Source organism: Colias philodice, chromosome 31, assembly GCF_061535455.1.
Source record: "Colias philodice isolate Cphi_HAF_F1 chromosome 31, ilColPhil1 Martin Lab GWU primary, whole genome shotgun sequence".
NCBI lineage: Eukaryota > Metazoa > Arthropoda > Insecta > Lepidoptera > Pieridae > Colias > Colias philodice.
Genome location: NC_143116.1, coordinates 1,924,498 through 1,942,176, shown reverse-complemented (window position 1 = coordinate 1,942,176; position 17,679 = coordinate 1,924,498). Strand labels below are relative to the sequence as shown.

Genomic DNA, 17,679 nt, shown 5'->3' with positions numbered 1-17,679 from the left:
TCAAGATTATCTATGATGGAAAAAGGCCATTAAATTATTTTCTACAGAATAAGATGAATCTTTTTTTAGTTTTCTTTGATAAAAATCGATTTCTAAAGAAACTTTAGAAACACGAAATAATCAAAACGCAATACCTATGTAGGTATTTTGTATGTATAACTTTTATATGAATAAAAGTAAACAAAAACAACCAGCTTCTAACCAAAAATAATTAAATTTCACGAAAATTATATTCTGCGCTTCACGTGACAGGACTGGACTAACTACGATTTAATTAAAAACAAATCACTGCAATTTCCCGCCCATTTTAAACCGGATGTTCGAAGTCGTCTGTCATAACATTATTTCCTGTCTGAGTTTCCTGTCAACCTTTTCAGAAGGCAACGAATTTTAAATTTACTGTCAAATGAAAATTTATGAAAAACTAGCGGACGCTGCTCTGCTCCGTTGCCCATTTTTCGTGTTTTCTTTACATTATAATAATAATAATTGTGACTTATCAAAAACACTAGATATATAAATATTATACGGAAAGCATTTTGTAGAAAAGATATCTGTAAAATCTATTTCAACATTGTTGGGATTGGAATGTTTCAATTCAACTCAAACTCAAACTTAACTCAAACATTTATTTATTCAACTAGCGGTCCGCCCCGGCTTCGCCCGTGGTACATATGAAAAATAGATGTTGGCCGATTCTCAGACTTACCCGATATGCACAGAAAATTTCATGAGAATCGGTCCACCCGTTTCGGAGGAGTATGCAGACTAACATTGTGACACGAGAATTTTATATATAAGAAAGATTAGACTTCTTCTAGATGCACTTTTGAATCGTTATTACATATTTTTAACGTTTTGGAATTTGGAAAGCAGTATCTATGGAGAAGAACCGGCAAGAAGCTCCCTATTTTCTCTTTTAATGTTTAGTTAGGGAAGGGAATTTGGGAAAACATTTAAATGCAGTTTTATTTTGAATAACAAAAGAAATGTTTTGTCAGCAAGATTTTCTATGTCCAGTATTTTAAGTAGGAGGTCCTATTGAGTACTCAATAGATGTACAATTCATATTAGACCGTAAATTAATATAGGACGAAGGTTCTAAAGTATTTTCCCTCCAGGGCCTATAGAAAATTTTTGCCGTGTTTGTGTATCATCACGCGAAATCCAATAAGAGCGGTGCAATGCGGGTAAAACCGCGGGGCAAACCTTGTAATAAATTAGATAGATCGATTGACATTATTATTTATAGGATAACATAGTCTTCCATTAGCGATCGTAGAATATTTGGTCAGAATAGGTAATCCATATTAATATTATAAATACAAAAGTCTGTCTGTCTGTTACTCAATCACGCCAATTTGCATGAAATTTGGATTTGGAATATTTTGATACCCGAGAAAGGACATAGGATAGGTTTTATCCCGGAAATCCCATAGGAACGGGAACTATGCGGGTTTTTCTTTGACTGCGCGGGCGATGCCGCGGGTGGAAAGCTAGTTATTAATAATTTGAGTGACCATGTCATTGCCATATAAGCTTAAATATATAATCTTCTATACACCTACCTAATAAAAATCAATCGCTAAATCTGTTGGTAAGCACAAAACTCAAGAACGGCTGAACCCACAGGCTGAACCGATTTCGATAATTCTTTTTATATAATACTAGCGACCCGCCCCGGCTTCGCACGGGTAATGATCTAAGCACGGGTGCAATCACAGACATGTATAATGTATATACTATAATATTATGTCTGTGGGTGCAATGGCGGCCGGCCGCCGGCCGGTACCGCCGCAAACGCTACGTCCCGCAATTTTTAAATCTGTAATATCTTCGAAAATATTCACTTAAATCATACGGTGTAAAGGGCCATATTAAATGAACAATGTATTCAAGGTATTTAATTCGTTAAGGATTAATGCTGTATTGGTTAAAATCGCTTCGAAAATTAACCATTATTTGTCGTAAAAAGTAAATGACAAAAAAAGTTATTGTGGGTTATCCATAAGAGATAGACATATACCATCGCGGACTTTTCTGTAGAACTTTTCAATGTGTACAATACTTAGTACATTATTTTGATAAAACTCGTAGGGTTCAGCATGCGTTTGCAATGTAAGCGGAAAAAATGTAATTATTTACGACATCACATTAGAAACCTCAAAAATAACAGCACTTCTCCACTATTTAATGGATGTTATTATACATATAAACCTTCCTCTTGAATCACTCTATCTATTAAAAAAAACCGCATCAAAATCCGTTGCGTAGTTTCAAAGATTTAAGCGTACAAAGGGACATAGGGACATAGGGACAGGGAAAGCGACTTTGTTTTATACTATGTACCTAGTGATGATAGTGATTCCTTGAAAAACGATGATGGTTCTTATTGAGAGAAAACGTAAACATGTAACACTAGCGAAGCTGAGGCAGACCGAAGCTTTTAAATTGCAAGACTGCATTTGTAAAGACGTATTAGATCCATACTTGGATATTTTATTCTCGACATGAACACATGGGTGATGGGCAATGGGCATATGAATTATATGAAAAGTATGAAATTATCAATAGGTATGTACAATATCCGCATATTAGATTCTCTTCCCTACAGACAGACATACAGAAATACGGCATACAAATATTTTCATTTTATGACTTCTTTATCAATCGTTTTTACGTTCTTATTTTGAACAACTAAAAATGCAACTCCCGGAAAACTCTCGAGCCGTCCACGCCGTGTCTATTTTTCGCTAAGATTATTCGTAATTATTTGTAGGTATATATTAGTTATTACCTATTTTTCGTACTGAACTTAAAAAATCAAACCAATCCACAGTGTAAATAAATATAGCGCATGCTTTATACACCTTTCACATAATAAATGCGATACAGAATTCTAAAATACCTATACAATTTTAATTAATAATAGCAACAATAGGTACCGCTTGCATTGCGCCATAAATAACATTTTCCCAAAATTAATATCGACGCAGTTACAAATAAAAGGTTATATTATTAAAACCAACTTACCGATTCAATCGATACAATCACAAAACAATTGTCCAAACACTATTTTTACACAAAATACGCACAAAACACAATATTTTTTTCAAATAACACCAAAGATAACAATTTTCGCAAGCATTCGCGTCGAACCATCAGCTTGATATGGAAAAATCGATTTTGCGCGGGAAAGAGAGCTTTCGGAGTGGGAAAGGGATGGTCTTATGGGAAAAGCGTCGAGTGGGCAAGTGAGGTGCGATGTTTTGGTTTACTTGTAGGTGTATTGAACTCTCGAAATATAAGGGTTGTTTTGGAATTACCATTGGTTTCATTTTTTTTAATATTTGTCTTTATACTACTTATAAACAAACATTACTATTAGTAATGTTTGTTTTTATTGACCCACCACAGCTTTTATATTTATCTCATTGAGAATATTTTAATTTTTTAATTTAACTTTGCGTGAGCTTACTATTAGTCGTTTTCGTACTAACTACTAAAATCTTCGAATTTCGATAAATTCATAAAAATATAATCCTTTTTGAATAAGTGTGGTTTTGTAGGTTCTTATTAAGTACTCGTAAGTTCTTATTATTCGTTGATTGAATTGTTTTTAATATTCCATGATAATTTAACTATGTACTATGTTAAAATTAAATTTAAATATTATGATAAGTAATTTAAACTTTCTACTATTTATAAAATCTCTAAGTTAATGTCTAGAAATTGGAATGGGAAATAAAAAAAATACGTGTCGCACTCAAGGACTGCCGCGGTAAAGCTATTGCATAGCATCGCATCGCTGTGCCGGTTGGAGTGGGGGGTGTTAGGTTTTTTTCGTTACAGAATTTTTACATTCGGTCGCCCGCTCAAAGTCTGGATAAAAGCTATGCAATAGCCTAAAAACCAGTAAGTATTCAATCGAATAAGTTTTGAATATTGATAGACGATAGATAGAACTTACAAATCAAGCAACAAGTCGATTAAATTAAAATCGAGTTACCATAGTACGTGATATGTTTTCACAACTCTAGTGGTTAGAAAAACTAGTGCAGTGGGAACGTAGGGGATACCTAACGGTATAAACGCCTGTTATATCTCTAGCAAGTAGGTTTTATGCGACCTATTTCGCAATGAAAACGTGTCACATGTTTTTAATTTGAGTGTTGTGTGACATTTCAATGAGTGATCTGGGATTGGTGATATGCCGCCACTATGCCGCGCTTTTTTTGAAAATAGAAAATGAAAAGTTTTTAATTTTTAATATTGTTTTCAACTTGTTTTCAATGTTCTTTTTTTTTAAATTTGATTAACATAGGCCGTCGTCGTTTAAATTTTTAAATTACTTAACAAGCTTTTGCGCCTCGGCTTCGTTTGCGTTCATTGGCCCTCAGGCCTCAGGATGATAATCCTATCCATCCATACTAATATTATAAATGCGAAAGTAACTCTGTCTGTCTGTCTGTTACTCAATCACGCCTTAACTACTGAACCAATTTGCATGAAATTTGGTATGGAGATATTTTGATACCCGAGAAAGGACATAGGCTACCTTTTATTGCGAAATATGTACCACGGGCGAAGCCGGGGCGGACCTCTAGTATCCTATACTTCCTACTCCTACTACTATCCTATCCTACTTATATTGTAAATGCGAAGTTCATGAGCATATATTCGTCATATTTCAAAGACCGTGGACGGACTCGATACATAATTGGACGAAATCGGCTCGATAGAAAATAATTGCAAATAGATTGGTCTTAAAATCATCATTAAACGATTCTATGTCTTTATTTTTTTGACGTACGGGTCTGCAATTTAAAACACGAAGTCAACATATTCATACCTGAAACTCTAACGAGTCATATTTCGCATATGACCCACACTTTTCCTTAAATCACATATGTATTTTCTTATTATTTAATTCTTCTACGACCTGGCCCCGCCCAGCAAGAAGCTTATATCTAATACACTGGAAATTTCAGTATATATGAACATTACTTGGCTAAGCCTTTTCATACAAAAACACTGCAAGAAATCAATCAATTTTAAAAATAATATAGATTGACGCGAATAAGTTTTTTTGTGGTTCCGCGGATCATGGTAAGCTGGCGCTAGGGATCCGCCTGTCCGCCGCCTGTTCTTTCCTTAACATGTCATATAAGTTAGAAAGAGGAAGGTTATTAGACCGTTTTATAAAGCGAACGCAAAACCCACGACTGTTGATCGACCGGGAGCCGGTCGCAACGCACAAGCCCCTGAATGTGGATCGACCGGCTCCCGGTCGTTCAGCACTTGAGTGGCTAGAAACGACTTGTAATTTCTCTATTTTCTGATATTTTATCACAAACACCATAAGAATGGATGCCAGTGTGTTTACAGTACAGTACTCTAATTACCTTTAATAGCTCGTTTAAATATTGATTTGTATCATTTTATTGGGTATTCGCTGTAGGTACATTTATTGATTCTATGGAGAGTAGAAATTGATTGTTCATCAGTCATCACATAACAGTAAATTATTTAAATTGACCTAGAGCTAAAGTAAAAAAAACACAACAAAGTATTGATCAGAAATTAGACTTGATCTAAATAAATTTACTATTACAAATTTTTAAAGAATATAAAAAATTCGATAACAAAAAAAAAAAATTCACTTGAATTTTTTTGAAAAATGCATACATTAACATAGTCTGTGTAGTCTGTGGCAGCAAATAGCAACACCAAGCAAAACGTCAGTCATCAGATTTGTAATTTGTTTTGCGCCGGATACAAACGTTGTGTTTGTAATTCATAATAACTGTGTAATTCTTGTTTATCATCGAACGAATACATTAAAAAATGGCTGTAAGTATTACATACAATTTATTATATTATAACACCGTTAACAACATGTAGTTATTTGTATAAAAACTGCTTAACGTGAATATAACCTCAAATGTTGAACTCTTATACCTAAAATACCATGTTTTTAATACTTTTTACGGATTTTAGTCACTAGCAGCGGCGCAAGTACAAGAAGTGCGATCCATAACGCGAATAGAGAGGATCGGAGCTCATTCCCATATTAGAGGGTTAGGTTTGGACGATGCCCTGGAGCCTAGAGCGGTATCTCAGGGCATGGTGGGCCAGAAGATGGCTAGAAAGGCTGCTGGCGTCATTTTGCAGATGATTCGAGAAGGTATGTATTGAATAAACATGTTTGGTTGCTATGGAAACAACAAATTTCTTGTGATGTTGATAACATGTATTGCCCCTGCGTCCTGCGACTAATTTAAATAAACATTAACACCAGCATGACATTAAAAAAGGCTCTCACATATTATTCCTAAATCAATATCAAAAACAATGAACACAAACAAATATAGAACAAATACATAGTATAAAAATTTGTAGGTATGTACAAATAAAAACTTTGTTTGTGTAACTTTAAAAATAAGCATGGATGTAATTTATAGAGAAATATTTGTATAAAAATCATGGTTTTATCTACACTCTACTGTTAAGATACTCAAACAAAATTATAAGTAAGAAATGCTAAAAAACATTAATAATAAATTATGTATTGTATCTCTATGTATATATAAATTATTATAAATAGTGTTGTGCACCATCGACCTCAAAATATGACGTAATTCTCCTGATCCTTGACCCAAGGTTGCCTGGAAGAGATCGCTGTATTAAAGGCCGCCTTTTTGTACGTTTTCTATTGTCTGTGTTTTTTGTTACTATTTTGTTTCTGGTGCAATTATTTGTAGTATTAGTATTCATTCATTCATTCATACATTAATATCGCAATATCTATTTTCAGGTAAAATTGCAGGCAGAGCGGTGCTCCTAGCCGGTCAACCGGGCACAGGTAAAACAGCCATCGCCATGGGGCTCGCACAGGCGTTGGGACCAGATACACCATTTACAAGCATGGCAGGTTTGTTGTTACTTTTTAAGTTATTAATTTGAATTTTATTTTATGCAATTCAGTATATTATATAGACTAGATAGATTTCTCATGTATATTTTTCGAAAATTGTATCAGTTACAACCCTTAGATATTGCTCTTAGATCTATACATATACATATAATAAATCTGTAGAAGGGTCAAGTCTGGACATTGAATATATTGAAAAAATAGATAGCAGGGGGGGGGGGGTGTTACTGGATCGATACCAAACCCAAATATGAGATTAAAAAAATGTTTGTATGTTCAGGCATCACATGAAAACTAACAGTTCGATTTCGATGAAACTTGGTATAATTATACCTTATTATCCTGGGCATAAAATGGGATACTTTTTATCCTGGAAAAATATGTAGAAAAAGTCGTGGGCGGAAGCTAGTATATAAATAAAACAAACACCATTATATCATGGAGCCAAATAAATGTTTCTTTCTTTCTTTCTTTCTTTCTTTCATTAAAATTTGTTCAATAACTACTACTACTACTATAATATTTCTTTAATTCAAAGGATGGAGTATTAAGTTTTCTTATTCTTTCCACAGGTTCTGAAATCTACTCTTTGGAGATGAGCAAAACGGAAGCATTGACACAGGCTATAAGGAAATCTATTGGAATAAGAATTAAGTATGTATTTGTTATTTTTGAAAAAACCAAAGTAGACTATCTGCCTAATAAATAAAACTTGTTATATTAAGGGACGATTTTTCAATGCTTGGATAAAACTTATTCGTCGAATAATGTATAAAACTACCATTTTAAAAACGTTTACTAATTGCCTGTATTTGACATTTTACGTGACATTTTAATATTATTGTGTAATACTTTATTGGACGGATAAGCACACAGGACAGCTAGTAAATAAATAATATAAGAAAAAAAAACACGCGAGGCCGGGTTAAATATTAGTTTGAATGTAATAAGAATGTACTGCGATTCTACACAGCTACCTAATTGATGTAGGTAGTTGATAAAAAATCGCAGCAAGTCAACGACTATTAGCAAAGTGAGGGTAGTTGGGTCGAACGTCGTATAAACAACGTCCGAACGTACAAATACGTACGATTCGTACGAATGCGCCACGAATCAAAGGAACGTGGCATTTTATAGTTTTCGACAGCTAGCATGTTTTGACAGGAAATAGTGACAACTATTCATCCTAAAATATTAAATCAAAAGTTACATCTAAAAATGAATTAATAATTTCAGGGAAGAATCGGAGATCATAGAGGGTGAGGTAGTTGAAGTGGTGATAGAAAGAGCAGCGGGGGGTGGTGGGGCTCGATCTGGGAGATTGACGTTGAAAACAACAGATATGGAAACTAATTATGATATGGGGAGCAAGATGATCGACTCGCTTATGAAGGAAAAGGTAAAATAGTTTTTGTCAAGAAAATTTTATAGGAAAATAATAGGAATTAATTTTTATAAATAGAGATTGAATCCTATTTATTTATTTATCTATTTACTAGCGGTCCGCCCCGGCTTCGCCCGTGGTACATATGAAAAATAGATGTTGGCCGATTCTCAGACTTACCCGATATGCACAGAAAATTTCATGAGAATCGGTCCACCCGTTTCGGAGGAGTATGCAGACTAACATTGTGACACGAGAATTTTATATATAAGATATACACTTTATTGCACACACAAAGTTTGACAAAATCAGGATATTATACTAAGCAATTGGCGGCTTTATTGCTTAACAGCAATTTCTTCCAAGCAAGTCCTACTATACTATAATATTATAAATGCGATATATGTTTGTTTGTTGCTCCTTCACGCAAAAAACTGCTGAACTGATCATCATGAAATTTGGCACACACGTAGAGGGTAAGTTGGATTAACACATAGGATAGTTTTTATCCTAAACATCCCATGGGAAAGGGAACTATGCAGGTTTTCCTTTGCTAAGCTTACGCGGGCGAAGAGTATAATTTGTATACATATTAATATTTAAGTATAATTCTAATGTTCTGCCAATTTTTACTATTTTTTGTGTATATTATACCGGGTGTGATCGTTAAGTGTGCACAAGCGATTATTCCGTAACTATTGCAGATATCAAAAAACTTTAAACTGATATAAAAAGTACTATACCTAATGAGTAAAATGACAATAATAACTTTGTAAAAATAAAACGAGAAATATCCAAAAAATTTACATCAAATGCTCCCGTACATTTAGTATGAAATATGACTATTCCAAACATTTAGTATGAAAGGTTTTGCTTTTTTATTTGATTTTATACTTTAATTTATTTTGCAAATGTTAATGAAAGTTCATTTAGAAACTGTAAATAGAGCTTGATGAGGAAAAAATGGTTTTCCAAATTGAGGATGTCATTTCGAATATTTGCTTTGAATAAGTTTGAATACAAAATGTATGGGAGCGTTTAATGTAACATTTTTGTATATTTCTCGTTTTATTTTAAAAGTTATTATTGTCATTTTACTCATGAGGTATAGTACTTTCAATATCAGTTTAAAGTTTTTTGATATCCGTAATAGTTTCGGAATAATTGCCTGTGCACACTTAACGATTACACCCTGTATAGATATGCCCCACCATCTTCTTTACCCACGAGTCCTTTCTAAATATTCATAGTTGTCTAAAATGTTTTAACCTTATCACTTACAGACATACATTCACGCGTATAACATAAATATCACTACATGGTATAAAACAAAGTCGCTTTCTCTGTCCCTATGTCCCTTTGTATGCTTAAATCTTTAAAACTACGCAACGGATTTTGATGCGGTTTTTTTGAATAGATAGAGTGATTCAAGAGGAAGGTTTTAGTATATAATTTATTATGTTTTAGACAAAGCGGGCGGAAAGCTAGTTTTAATTAAAACTTTAAATATTATAGGTACAAGCCGGTGACGTCATCACTATAGATAAAGCGACTGGAAAAATTAACAAGTTGGGCAGAAGTTTCGCTAGAGCGAGAGACTATGATGCTACAGGTATGTTATAACTTACTTATGAAGTGAAACTTCTTTAGGCGCGTTGAGAGTAAAATTTCAAGGTCGCGTCATGGCAACACCGTCACGTCATGGAGTAAGGCGACGATTTGGGTATCTTTGAATCTTGCCAAAGAAGTTTCACTACTGACACGTGTTCTCGGCACGTACGCTCTTTTTTTAGTCTTGTTACATAGGGACATAGGGACAGAGAAAGCGACTTAGTTTTATACTATGTAGTGATATATTTTATAATTATTTTCAGGTCAGCAAGCCCGTTTCGTGCAATGCCCGGAGGGTGAACTGCAGAAACGCAAGGAAGTAGTACACACAGTCACACTACATGAAGTAGATGTGATTAACTCTAGGACACACGGCTTTTTGGCTTTGTTCTCGGGTGAGTATTTATTTATTTTTTACTAGCTTCCGCCCGCGGCTTCGCCCGCGTTTTCAAAGAAAAACCCATTCCCGTAGGATTTCCGGGATAAAACCTATCCTATGCCCTTTCTCGGGTATCAAAATATCTCTATACCAAATTTCATGCAAATTGGTTCAGTAGTTAAGGCGTGATTGAGTAACAGACAGACAGAGTTACTTTCGCATTTATAATATTAGTATGGACTAGCTTCTTTATATATTTATTTATTACTAGTTTTGATAAAAGGTAGCCTATGTTCTTTCTCAGGGTCTAAAGATTGTCTGTGCCAAATTTTATCAAAACCGGTTGAGAGGTTTAAGCGGGAAAGCGTAACAGACAGACAGAGTTACTTTCGCATTTGTAATATTAGTAGGGATTATTTAGTTATATACGCGTAAATAAGTTTTTGTTAATATTTGTAAAAAAAATAGAATAAATTACTGCTTATAATATTAGCTTTGAGTGAAATTTGTATTTAAAATAAAGACATTGTTGCGTTTGATAAATTTGAAAATCATTGTATTTTTCATCGATATCCTCAATATTCGAAGCCATTTTTTTACGTTAGGTAAAAAGATTAATTAATTGATAACCTCGTTTTTCAACATACCCTCATATTTCAACATTTTCTATGTTAATTTTACAAGATTTTCCCTATTTTTGCCCACAGGTGACACCGGTGAGATAAAATCGGAAATTCGCGAACAGATAAACAGTAAAGTGGCCGAGTGGAGGGAGGAGGGCAAAGCTGAGATGATACCAGGCGTGTTGTTTGTTGATGAGGTTAGTAAATAAAAAGAATTAGTAGTAAATTACTTTTTTATTGAAGTGAAAACTTCTTTAGCGGCGTTGAGCACTTTTTCTGTAATGGGTAGAAAATCTTAAACTCGCGTCAGGACACGTGACCTTATCGAAAAAGCGTAAGACGGATGGATATCAAACATGCTCAACGTTAATAATCAAGTTTTCACTTCTGCCGGCACTCCCCCAGTGCAACCCGTCCTTTTTTATCACTTGCGTTCCGCCCGCGGCTTCGCCCACTAAAACCTAATAAATGATATACTAACCTTCCCCTTGAATCACGCTATCTATTAAAAAAAAAACCGCATCAAAATCCGTTGCGTAGTTTTAAAGATTTAAGTATACAAAGGTACAGAGAAAGTGACTTTGTTTTATACTATGTAGTGATCATGTTAGAAATACGTACTATTAATACCAAACAAAACAAACGAAAACAGGAATATTGGCCAAAAAGACTTCCTGTCAGCGAAAGAAAAACTCCTCAAAATTTCATTGATCATATACATATTATGTACTAGCGGTCCGCCCCGGCTTCGCCCGCGTTTTCAAAGAAAAACCCGTTCCCGTAGGATTTCCGGGATAAAACCTATTCTATGTCCTTTTTCGGGTATCAAAATATCTCTATACCAAATTTCATGCAAATTGGTTCAGTAATTAAGGCGTGATTGAGTAACAGACAGACAGACAGAGTTACTATTAATATTATAGTATGGAATTTAACACATAGGAACAACTGTCTATACTAACATCTATACTTGTATAAGAATATTACAATACTGAAGAAGATGGAATAGCTGCAAGATTCAATTTTATTTTTTGTTAAATTTTCAGCATTAATTATCTCGAAAAGCCCGTTGATTCAGTTGTTCTTGTGCTATAAGTGTTCTTCCTTTTCCTGTATTTTACACTAGATTTCCGCCCGCGGCTTCGCCCGCGATTTCAAAGGAAAACCCGCATAGTTCCCGTTCCCGTGGGATTTCCGGGATAAAAACTATCCTATATGTTAACCCTCTATATGTGTGCTAAATTTCATTGTAATCGGTTCCGTAGTTTTTACGTGAAAGAGTAACAAACATCCATACAAACTTTCGCCTTTATAATATTAATAGGATATCTTTATTCATTAAAGTTAATAATAATATCTTAATTATTAATAATATATTTTTTATAATTCCAGGCGCACATGCTAGACATCGAATGTTTTTCATTCCTCAACCGAGCGCTAGAATCGGAAAGTGCCCCCGTTGTTATAATGGCAACTAATAGGGGCATAACTCGCATCAGGGGCACAAATTATAAGAGCCCGCACGGAATACCTTTGGACTTGTTGGACAGAATGATCATTGTGCCCACTGCGCCCTATTCGCATGGCGAGCTGCGGGAGATACTTAATATTAGGTGAGTTTGATGGGAAATGGGAAAAAATTGGGGGAAAATAGCTTGTTTCTAGATGTTAGGGAAGAATTTGGGCCAAAAATGGCGTATTTCTAGACAATTTGGTAGGATTTGGGCCAAAAAGTTGCTAAATTGGATTATAACAGTGACGAAACTGACTAAATCATAGACAAACACTATACCACAGACTAAAAACACAGATTAAATAACATAATATAGATTATAAAGAATAAGTTACATACATACACAATTGTAGATAAAAAAACGTGTTTAAAAATTAAAGCTATTTAATATTATTATTTTTATTTTATTTTTTGTCCATTTTTACCTATTTATATCATGTACTGTATAACATATGTATATATTAATTTATTGTATTCTTTTATTATTTCTACCCTATTCTAAAAATATGTTTTTATTTTTGGTGGTTCCCCGTGGTTGCCTGGCAGAGATCACTGCATAGTGATAAGGCCGCCCTTTGTGCTTTTTTTTAATCTTATTTTTGTAACCTTTATGTATATTTTGTTTCTTGCACAATAAAGTGTTAAATAATAAATAAATAAATAAATCTTTGTCGTAGATGCGAAGAAGAAGACTGTCAAATGTCAGCGGACGCACTCACAGTACTAACACGTGTAGCGACCGAAACGTCGCTGCGTTACGCTATACAACTTATCACCACGGCTTCGCTCGTTGCCAAGAGGAGGAAGGCCGCTGAGGTAAGGGAAATATGGATAAACACTAGGGATTTATAAAGAAGTACGAATTAAAAAGGAAGTTGGGGGGAGGTGGTAAATTATATATTTATTTATTTATTTAGAGTTTAGGGGTGAAATCATGGTAGATTGTTAAGGGTGGGTATGTAAAAGTACTAATTTAATGGGGATGCGATAAAATGTAACCAAAAGGAGGGGGAGTCCTATTACCTATATTACAAGTTGTTTAACTCAACTCAAACTCAAACATTTATTTATTCAATTAGACTTCTTTTAGAAGCACTTTCGCATCGTTTTTAACATTTACCACCGATTCGGAAAGCAGTTGAGCAGCTGATGTGCTCTTTTCTAGGGGGAGGTTGGTGGGAAGTAGAAAAACATTATTTTCAGGCAAAACTAAAGGTCAAAAAGAAGGATAGGTGTCACTGTATGTTGAAAACGCAATACATACAAATGAAATGGTTTAAAAAATATATATATATTTTGTTGTAATTTTCATTTTGTTTTCTCTTCCAAAATTTTGTATATTCATACATCTATTTCCTCGTTTATCATTCATTATTCATTCTAATTAATAGATTAATTATTTGTAAAACTGACATGATTTAAAAGAGCAACTATGGAGTTTCTTGCCGGTTCTTCTCCGTAGCTTTCCGAATCAGTGGTAAATGTTAAAAATATGTAATGACGTTTCAAAAGTCCTTCTATAAGAAGTCTAATTGAATAAATAAATGTTTGAGTTTGAGTATTATGAATGAATAATAATTAATTAATTCATTCATTCACAGGTCAGTATGGAAGACGTGAAGAAGGTGTATTCCCTATTCCTGGACGAGCACAGATCTGAACAATTTCTGAAGGAGTATCAAGACGAGTTTATGTTCAACGATGGGTCGGGAGGTTGGTTATTTTAATACTAGCATACCGCCCGCGGCTTCTCCCGCGTTGTCTAAAACCTAATAAATTATATACTAAAACCTTCCTCTTGAATCACTCTATCTATTTAAAAAAAACCGCATCAAAATCCGTTGCGTAGTTTTAAAGATTTAAGCATACAAAGGGACATAGGGACAGAGAAAGCGACTTTGTTTTATACTATGTAGTGATTATAGGTATTATTATAGGAAATAGTTTTTTTTTTGTATGTGGGGAATAAAATGGAAACATGTTTTTAGATATTACTAGCTGTGCCCTGCGGTTTTACCCGCATTGCTCCGCTTCTGTTGGTCTTAGCGAGATGATATATAGCCTATAGCCTCCCTCGATAAATGGGCTATCTAACACCGAAATAATTTTTCAAATCGGCCCAGTAGTTCCTGAGATTAGCGCGTTCGAACAAACAAACAAACTCTTCAGCTTTATAATAGTAGTATAGATTATAGGAAATAGTTTTTTTTTTATATATAGGGAATAAAATGTTAACAATATGTAACTTTAAACTAAAAAATGCTAACTATAAATTAAAATATAATCTATCTCTGTACCAAATTTCATACATATCGGATCAGCCGTTTTCACATGATAGAATTAGAAGAAAACATTTATCCATACTCGATTTTGTTATTATCTAAGTAATGATTAAGTAATAAATTTTTTTTTTCAGATGGTCCACAGTCAATGGAAGTGTCACAGTAATATGTTGCCAGTATGAAAATGAGTTGAGCACAGAATGTTTGAGTTTTTGCAGAGGACAATATTTTTAAGTTACTATAAGTACGAATAAGCTTTACGTTATTTTAATGATTAAAATTTTTAGAAAATATTTTAGTGTTTTATTTTTTTGTATTTATAAGTTTGATTGTGAATAATAATTCCTATAAACCTAATAAGGTTAAAATAACAATAATTATAAATAACCATTATATTCTCAAATACTTGAATTGATAACGCCTATCGCCCGCTTCGTCAAAAATGTATTAAATTATACAGGGTGTCCCACTGTTGGTATACTAAGCTCAAAGGAGGTTATAGTTTTGCATACGCTGAGTACGCAAAAAAATATTTAAAAATTCCAGGCGCATTTTTTTTTTTCAAATAGATGAATTCTTAAAACTCTATGTGTATACCCATAAAAATCAACCCGCCCAACTTTGCCACCCGCACGTGAGCTATCGTTTAAGATTATGTTTTTATAGACAAAATGCTCACATAAGAAAAGCGGTATATGCCGGCTGCGCGAAGCTAGAGAAGAAAACATGAATTTTCAGGAAAAATTTAGCAAAAAATTTTTGACGTAATTTTGTTGTTTGAGTATTTTTAACGTAATCAGTGTATGCAAAACTACAAGTCCCTTCGCGCTTAGTATACCAATTGTGGGACACCCTGTATACTAAGACCTCCGTCGAGAATCACTATCTATTTTAAAACAAACCGCATCAAAATTCGTTGCGTAGTTTTAAAGGTTTAAACATACATGGAGACAGCGAAAGCGACTTTGTTTTATACTATGTAGTAATAAAATTGAAGTGTATAATTTTTTAAACTAGCAATAATTTAAACCATACGAAAAGCCTTTGCTCCAACCAATGTCAAATAAAAAAAAACTAAACTTGACAGTGACATTTACGTTCTAAAAAAATTATTGTTCGATTTTTACTACGACTGTTTTGCTGCACTGCGTTAATCCACAAAAATACAAAATGATCGCTATCAGGAGCCTGTTGAAGACCCCCCAAGTCGCTAAAAATGCCGTGCAAGTAAGGAACATGAGCGGTATCGCCATTCCTGCCAGAAACAAGGTTTCAAAGGGAGTAAGTATTGATTATTTAAATCCATGATTAGATGATATAACTCATGTTTATGTACAGTTTTTGTGTGTTTTCCTGATATTACTCATATAAGCTTTGTAAATAATAACTCTTAAATACTAAAATTGCGTTAAAAATAATTACGTAATTTTTTTGTTAGAGGTTATGTTTCGACACCTTAATTTCATATCTAATGATAAGACCTATAATTTCAATCTTTTTTGGATATAAATTTCATTGAAAATGGTGATAAAATGTATGTAAAGCTACATCTACTAAGTATAATGTTGTATAATAAAATTATTAATAAATATTAAAACAAAGAATTTACTTAATGTTGTTTTTATAACGTGTAGTCATTTGCAATTTGTAGGTATGATATTGTTGGTTTACTAATTAGTTCATTGAGGAAAACTTATGCAGAAACTGCTGGTTGTTACAAAATGTTAGTCAGGTAATAAGTCATAATCTTTGAATAATATACCAGTTTCTAATTATTAAAGAATTAACGAAATTTGTTAACTTTTGATTTCTGTCTGCAACCACTACTGTATACTCTTCAAAACATGCAGGGTAAATAACATAACTTTTCAAAAAAAAAATATTTTAAACTAGCTTTCCACCCGCGGCAAGCCCGCGCAGTCAAAGAAAAACCCGCATACTTCCCGTTCCCGTGGGATTTCCGGGATAAAACCTATCTTATGTCCTTTCTCGGGTATCAAAATATCTCTATACCAAATTTCATGCAAATTGGTTCAGTAGTTAAGGCGTGATTGAGTAACAGATAGACAGACAGAGTTACTTTCGCATTTATAATATTAAGTATGGATTGTTGAGCTAGATGTCTCTGAATAACTGTCTATCAAAGTGTGAATATATTCCTAAAATGGAATTTTCCAGGTAATCCAGTCGAAACCTAAGCCTGCAGTTTGTAAATAATAAATAAGGATAAAAAGCATTTTATATCCTCATTGTCAAACTATTATTGACATTGTCCTCATTGAAATAATATTCAAAATCAAATAACAATAATGTATTCCTGAGAAGCATCGAAGCGTCACATGCGAAAATTTTTAATGAGTTAAAATGCTCTGTGCTGTGCTCTGCCATATCAATGCCCGCCCTAAATCTCTCCTTATGATAAATTCTCTATTTACGAATTATTTTATATTATTTATTCTATAATTACGAATATTGTGCACTTTTTTCATTTCTCTAAAACTAAAACTATTTTTCCAGGAACTAATCACCCTCTCTTTGGGCATGGTGATCGGCTGGCTTTCCATCCCTGCCTGGGTGCTCGTCAACATGAAGCATTACCGTGGAGCCGCTGAATAAATAATTCAATGTATTGTAGAATTGGTTTAAGTAAAATTTATTTATAGCGACTTTTGTGTTTCATTTTCTATCCTACTAGCGGTCCGCCTCGGCGTCGCCCGTCGGTCTAAAGATTGTCTGTGCCAAATTTCATCAAAATCGGTCCAGTAGTTTATGTGTGAAAACCATACATACATAATTACAAACCTTTCCTCTTTATAATATTAGTATAGAAAGTATAGATATATGAGACAGTTTCATGAGTTAGGTACAACTCAAAAGATACCTAATTTATTTTATTTGCTAAAAAATGTATGTATCATGTTTTTAGCAAATAAATATTAGCTATTTTATTTTA

At 33.7% G+C, this 17,679-nt stretch overlaps 3 protein-coding genes across 4 annotated transcripts in view; 2 read left to right on the top strand and 1 right to left on the bottom strand.

The window, feature by feature from the left end:
* The window catches only part of LOC149475082 (uncharacterized), a 38,209-nt gene extending 35,058 nt beyond the window's left edge, over positions 1-3,151 (bottom strand). For both annotated transcript variants that reach the window (XM_089713826.1, XM_089713827.1), the window contains exon 1: positions 3,034-3,151. The gene's annotated coding sequence lies outside the window, so the exon portion shown is untranslated. The remainder of the gene's footprint in view (positions 1-3,033) is intronic.
* Positions 3,152-5,729: 2,578 nt separating this feature from the next.
* rept (RuvB-like helicase 2 rept) lies at positions 5,730-15,018 on the top strand. The gene is made up of 12 exons (XM_089713891.1): positions 5,730-5,853; positions 6,001-6,187; positions 6,818-6,934; positions 7,507-7,588; positions 8,171-8,333; positions 9,834-9,930; positions 10,193-10,324; positions 11,016-11,128; positions 12,324-12,544; positions 13,122-13,260; positions 14,046-14,157; positions 14,861-15,018. Exons 1-12 carry the CDS (start codon positions 5,848-5,850, stop codon positions 14,890-14,892), a joined length of 1,401 nt encoding a protein of 466 aa, XP_089570017.1. The 5' UTR covers positions 5,730-5,847; the 3' UTR covers positions 14,893-15,018.
* Positions 15,019-15,810: 792 nt separating this feature from the next.
* Positions 15,811-17,392, top strand: COX8 (Cytochrome c oxidase subunit 8). The gene is made up of 2 exons (XM_089713940.1): positions 15,811-16,007; positions 17,244-17,392. Exons 1-2 carry the CDS (start codon positions 15,897-15,899, stop codon positions 17,340-17,342), a joined length of 210 nt encoding a protein of 69 aa, XP_089570066.1. The 5' UTR covers positions 15,811-15,896; the 3' UTR covers positions 17,343-17,392.
* The last annotated feature ends 287 nt before the right edge of the window (positions 17,393-17,679 follow it).

Coding starts and splice junctions, on each gene's coding strand:
- rept (XM_089713891.1), top strand. Junction 9,931..10,192: donor GAGAGACTATGATGCTACAG/GTATGTTATAAC, acceptor AATTATTTTCAG/GTCAGCAAGCCCGTTTCGTG. Junction 13,261..14,045: donor AGAGGAGGAAGGCCGCTGAG/GTAAGGGAAATA, acceptor ATTCATTCACAG/GTCAGTATGGAAGACGTGAA.
- COX8 (XM_089713940.1), top strand. CDS start 15,897: ATGATCGCTATCAGGAGCCTGTTGAAGACCCCCCAAGTCGCTAAAAAT. Junction 16,008..17,243: donor GAAACAAGGTTTCAAAGGGA/GTAAGTATTGAT, acceptor CTATTTTTCCAG/GAACTAATCACCCTCTCTTT.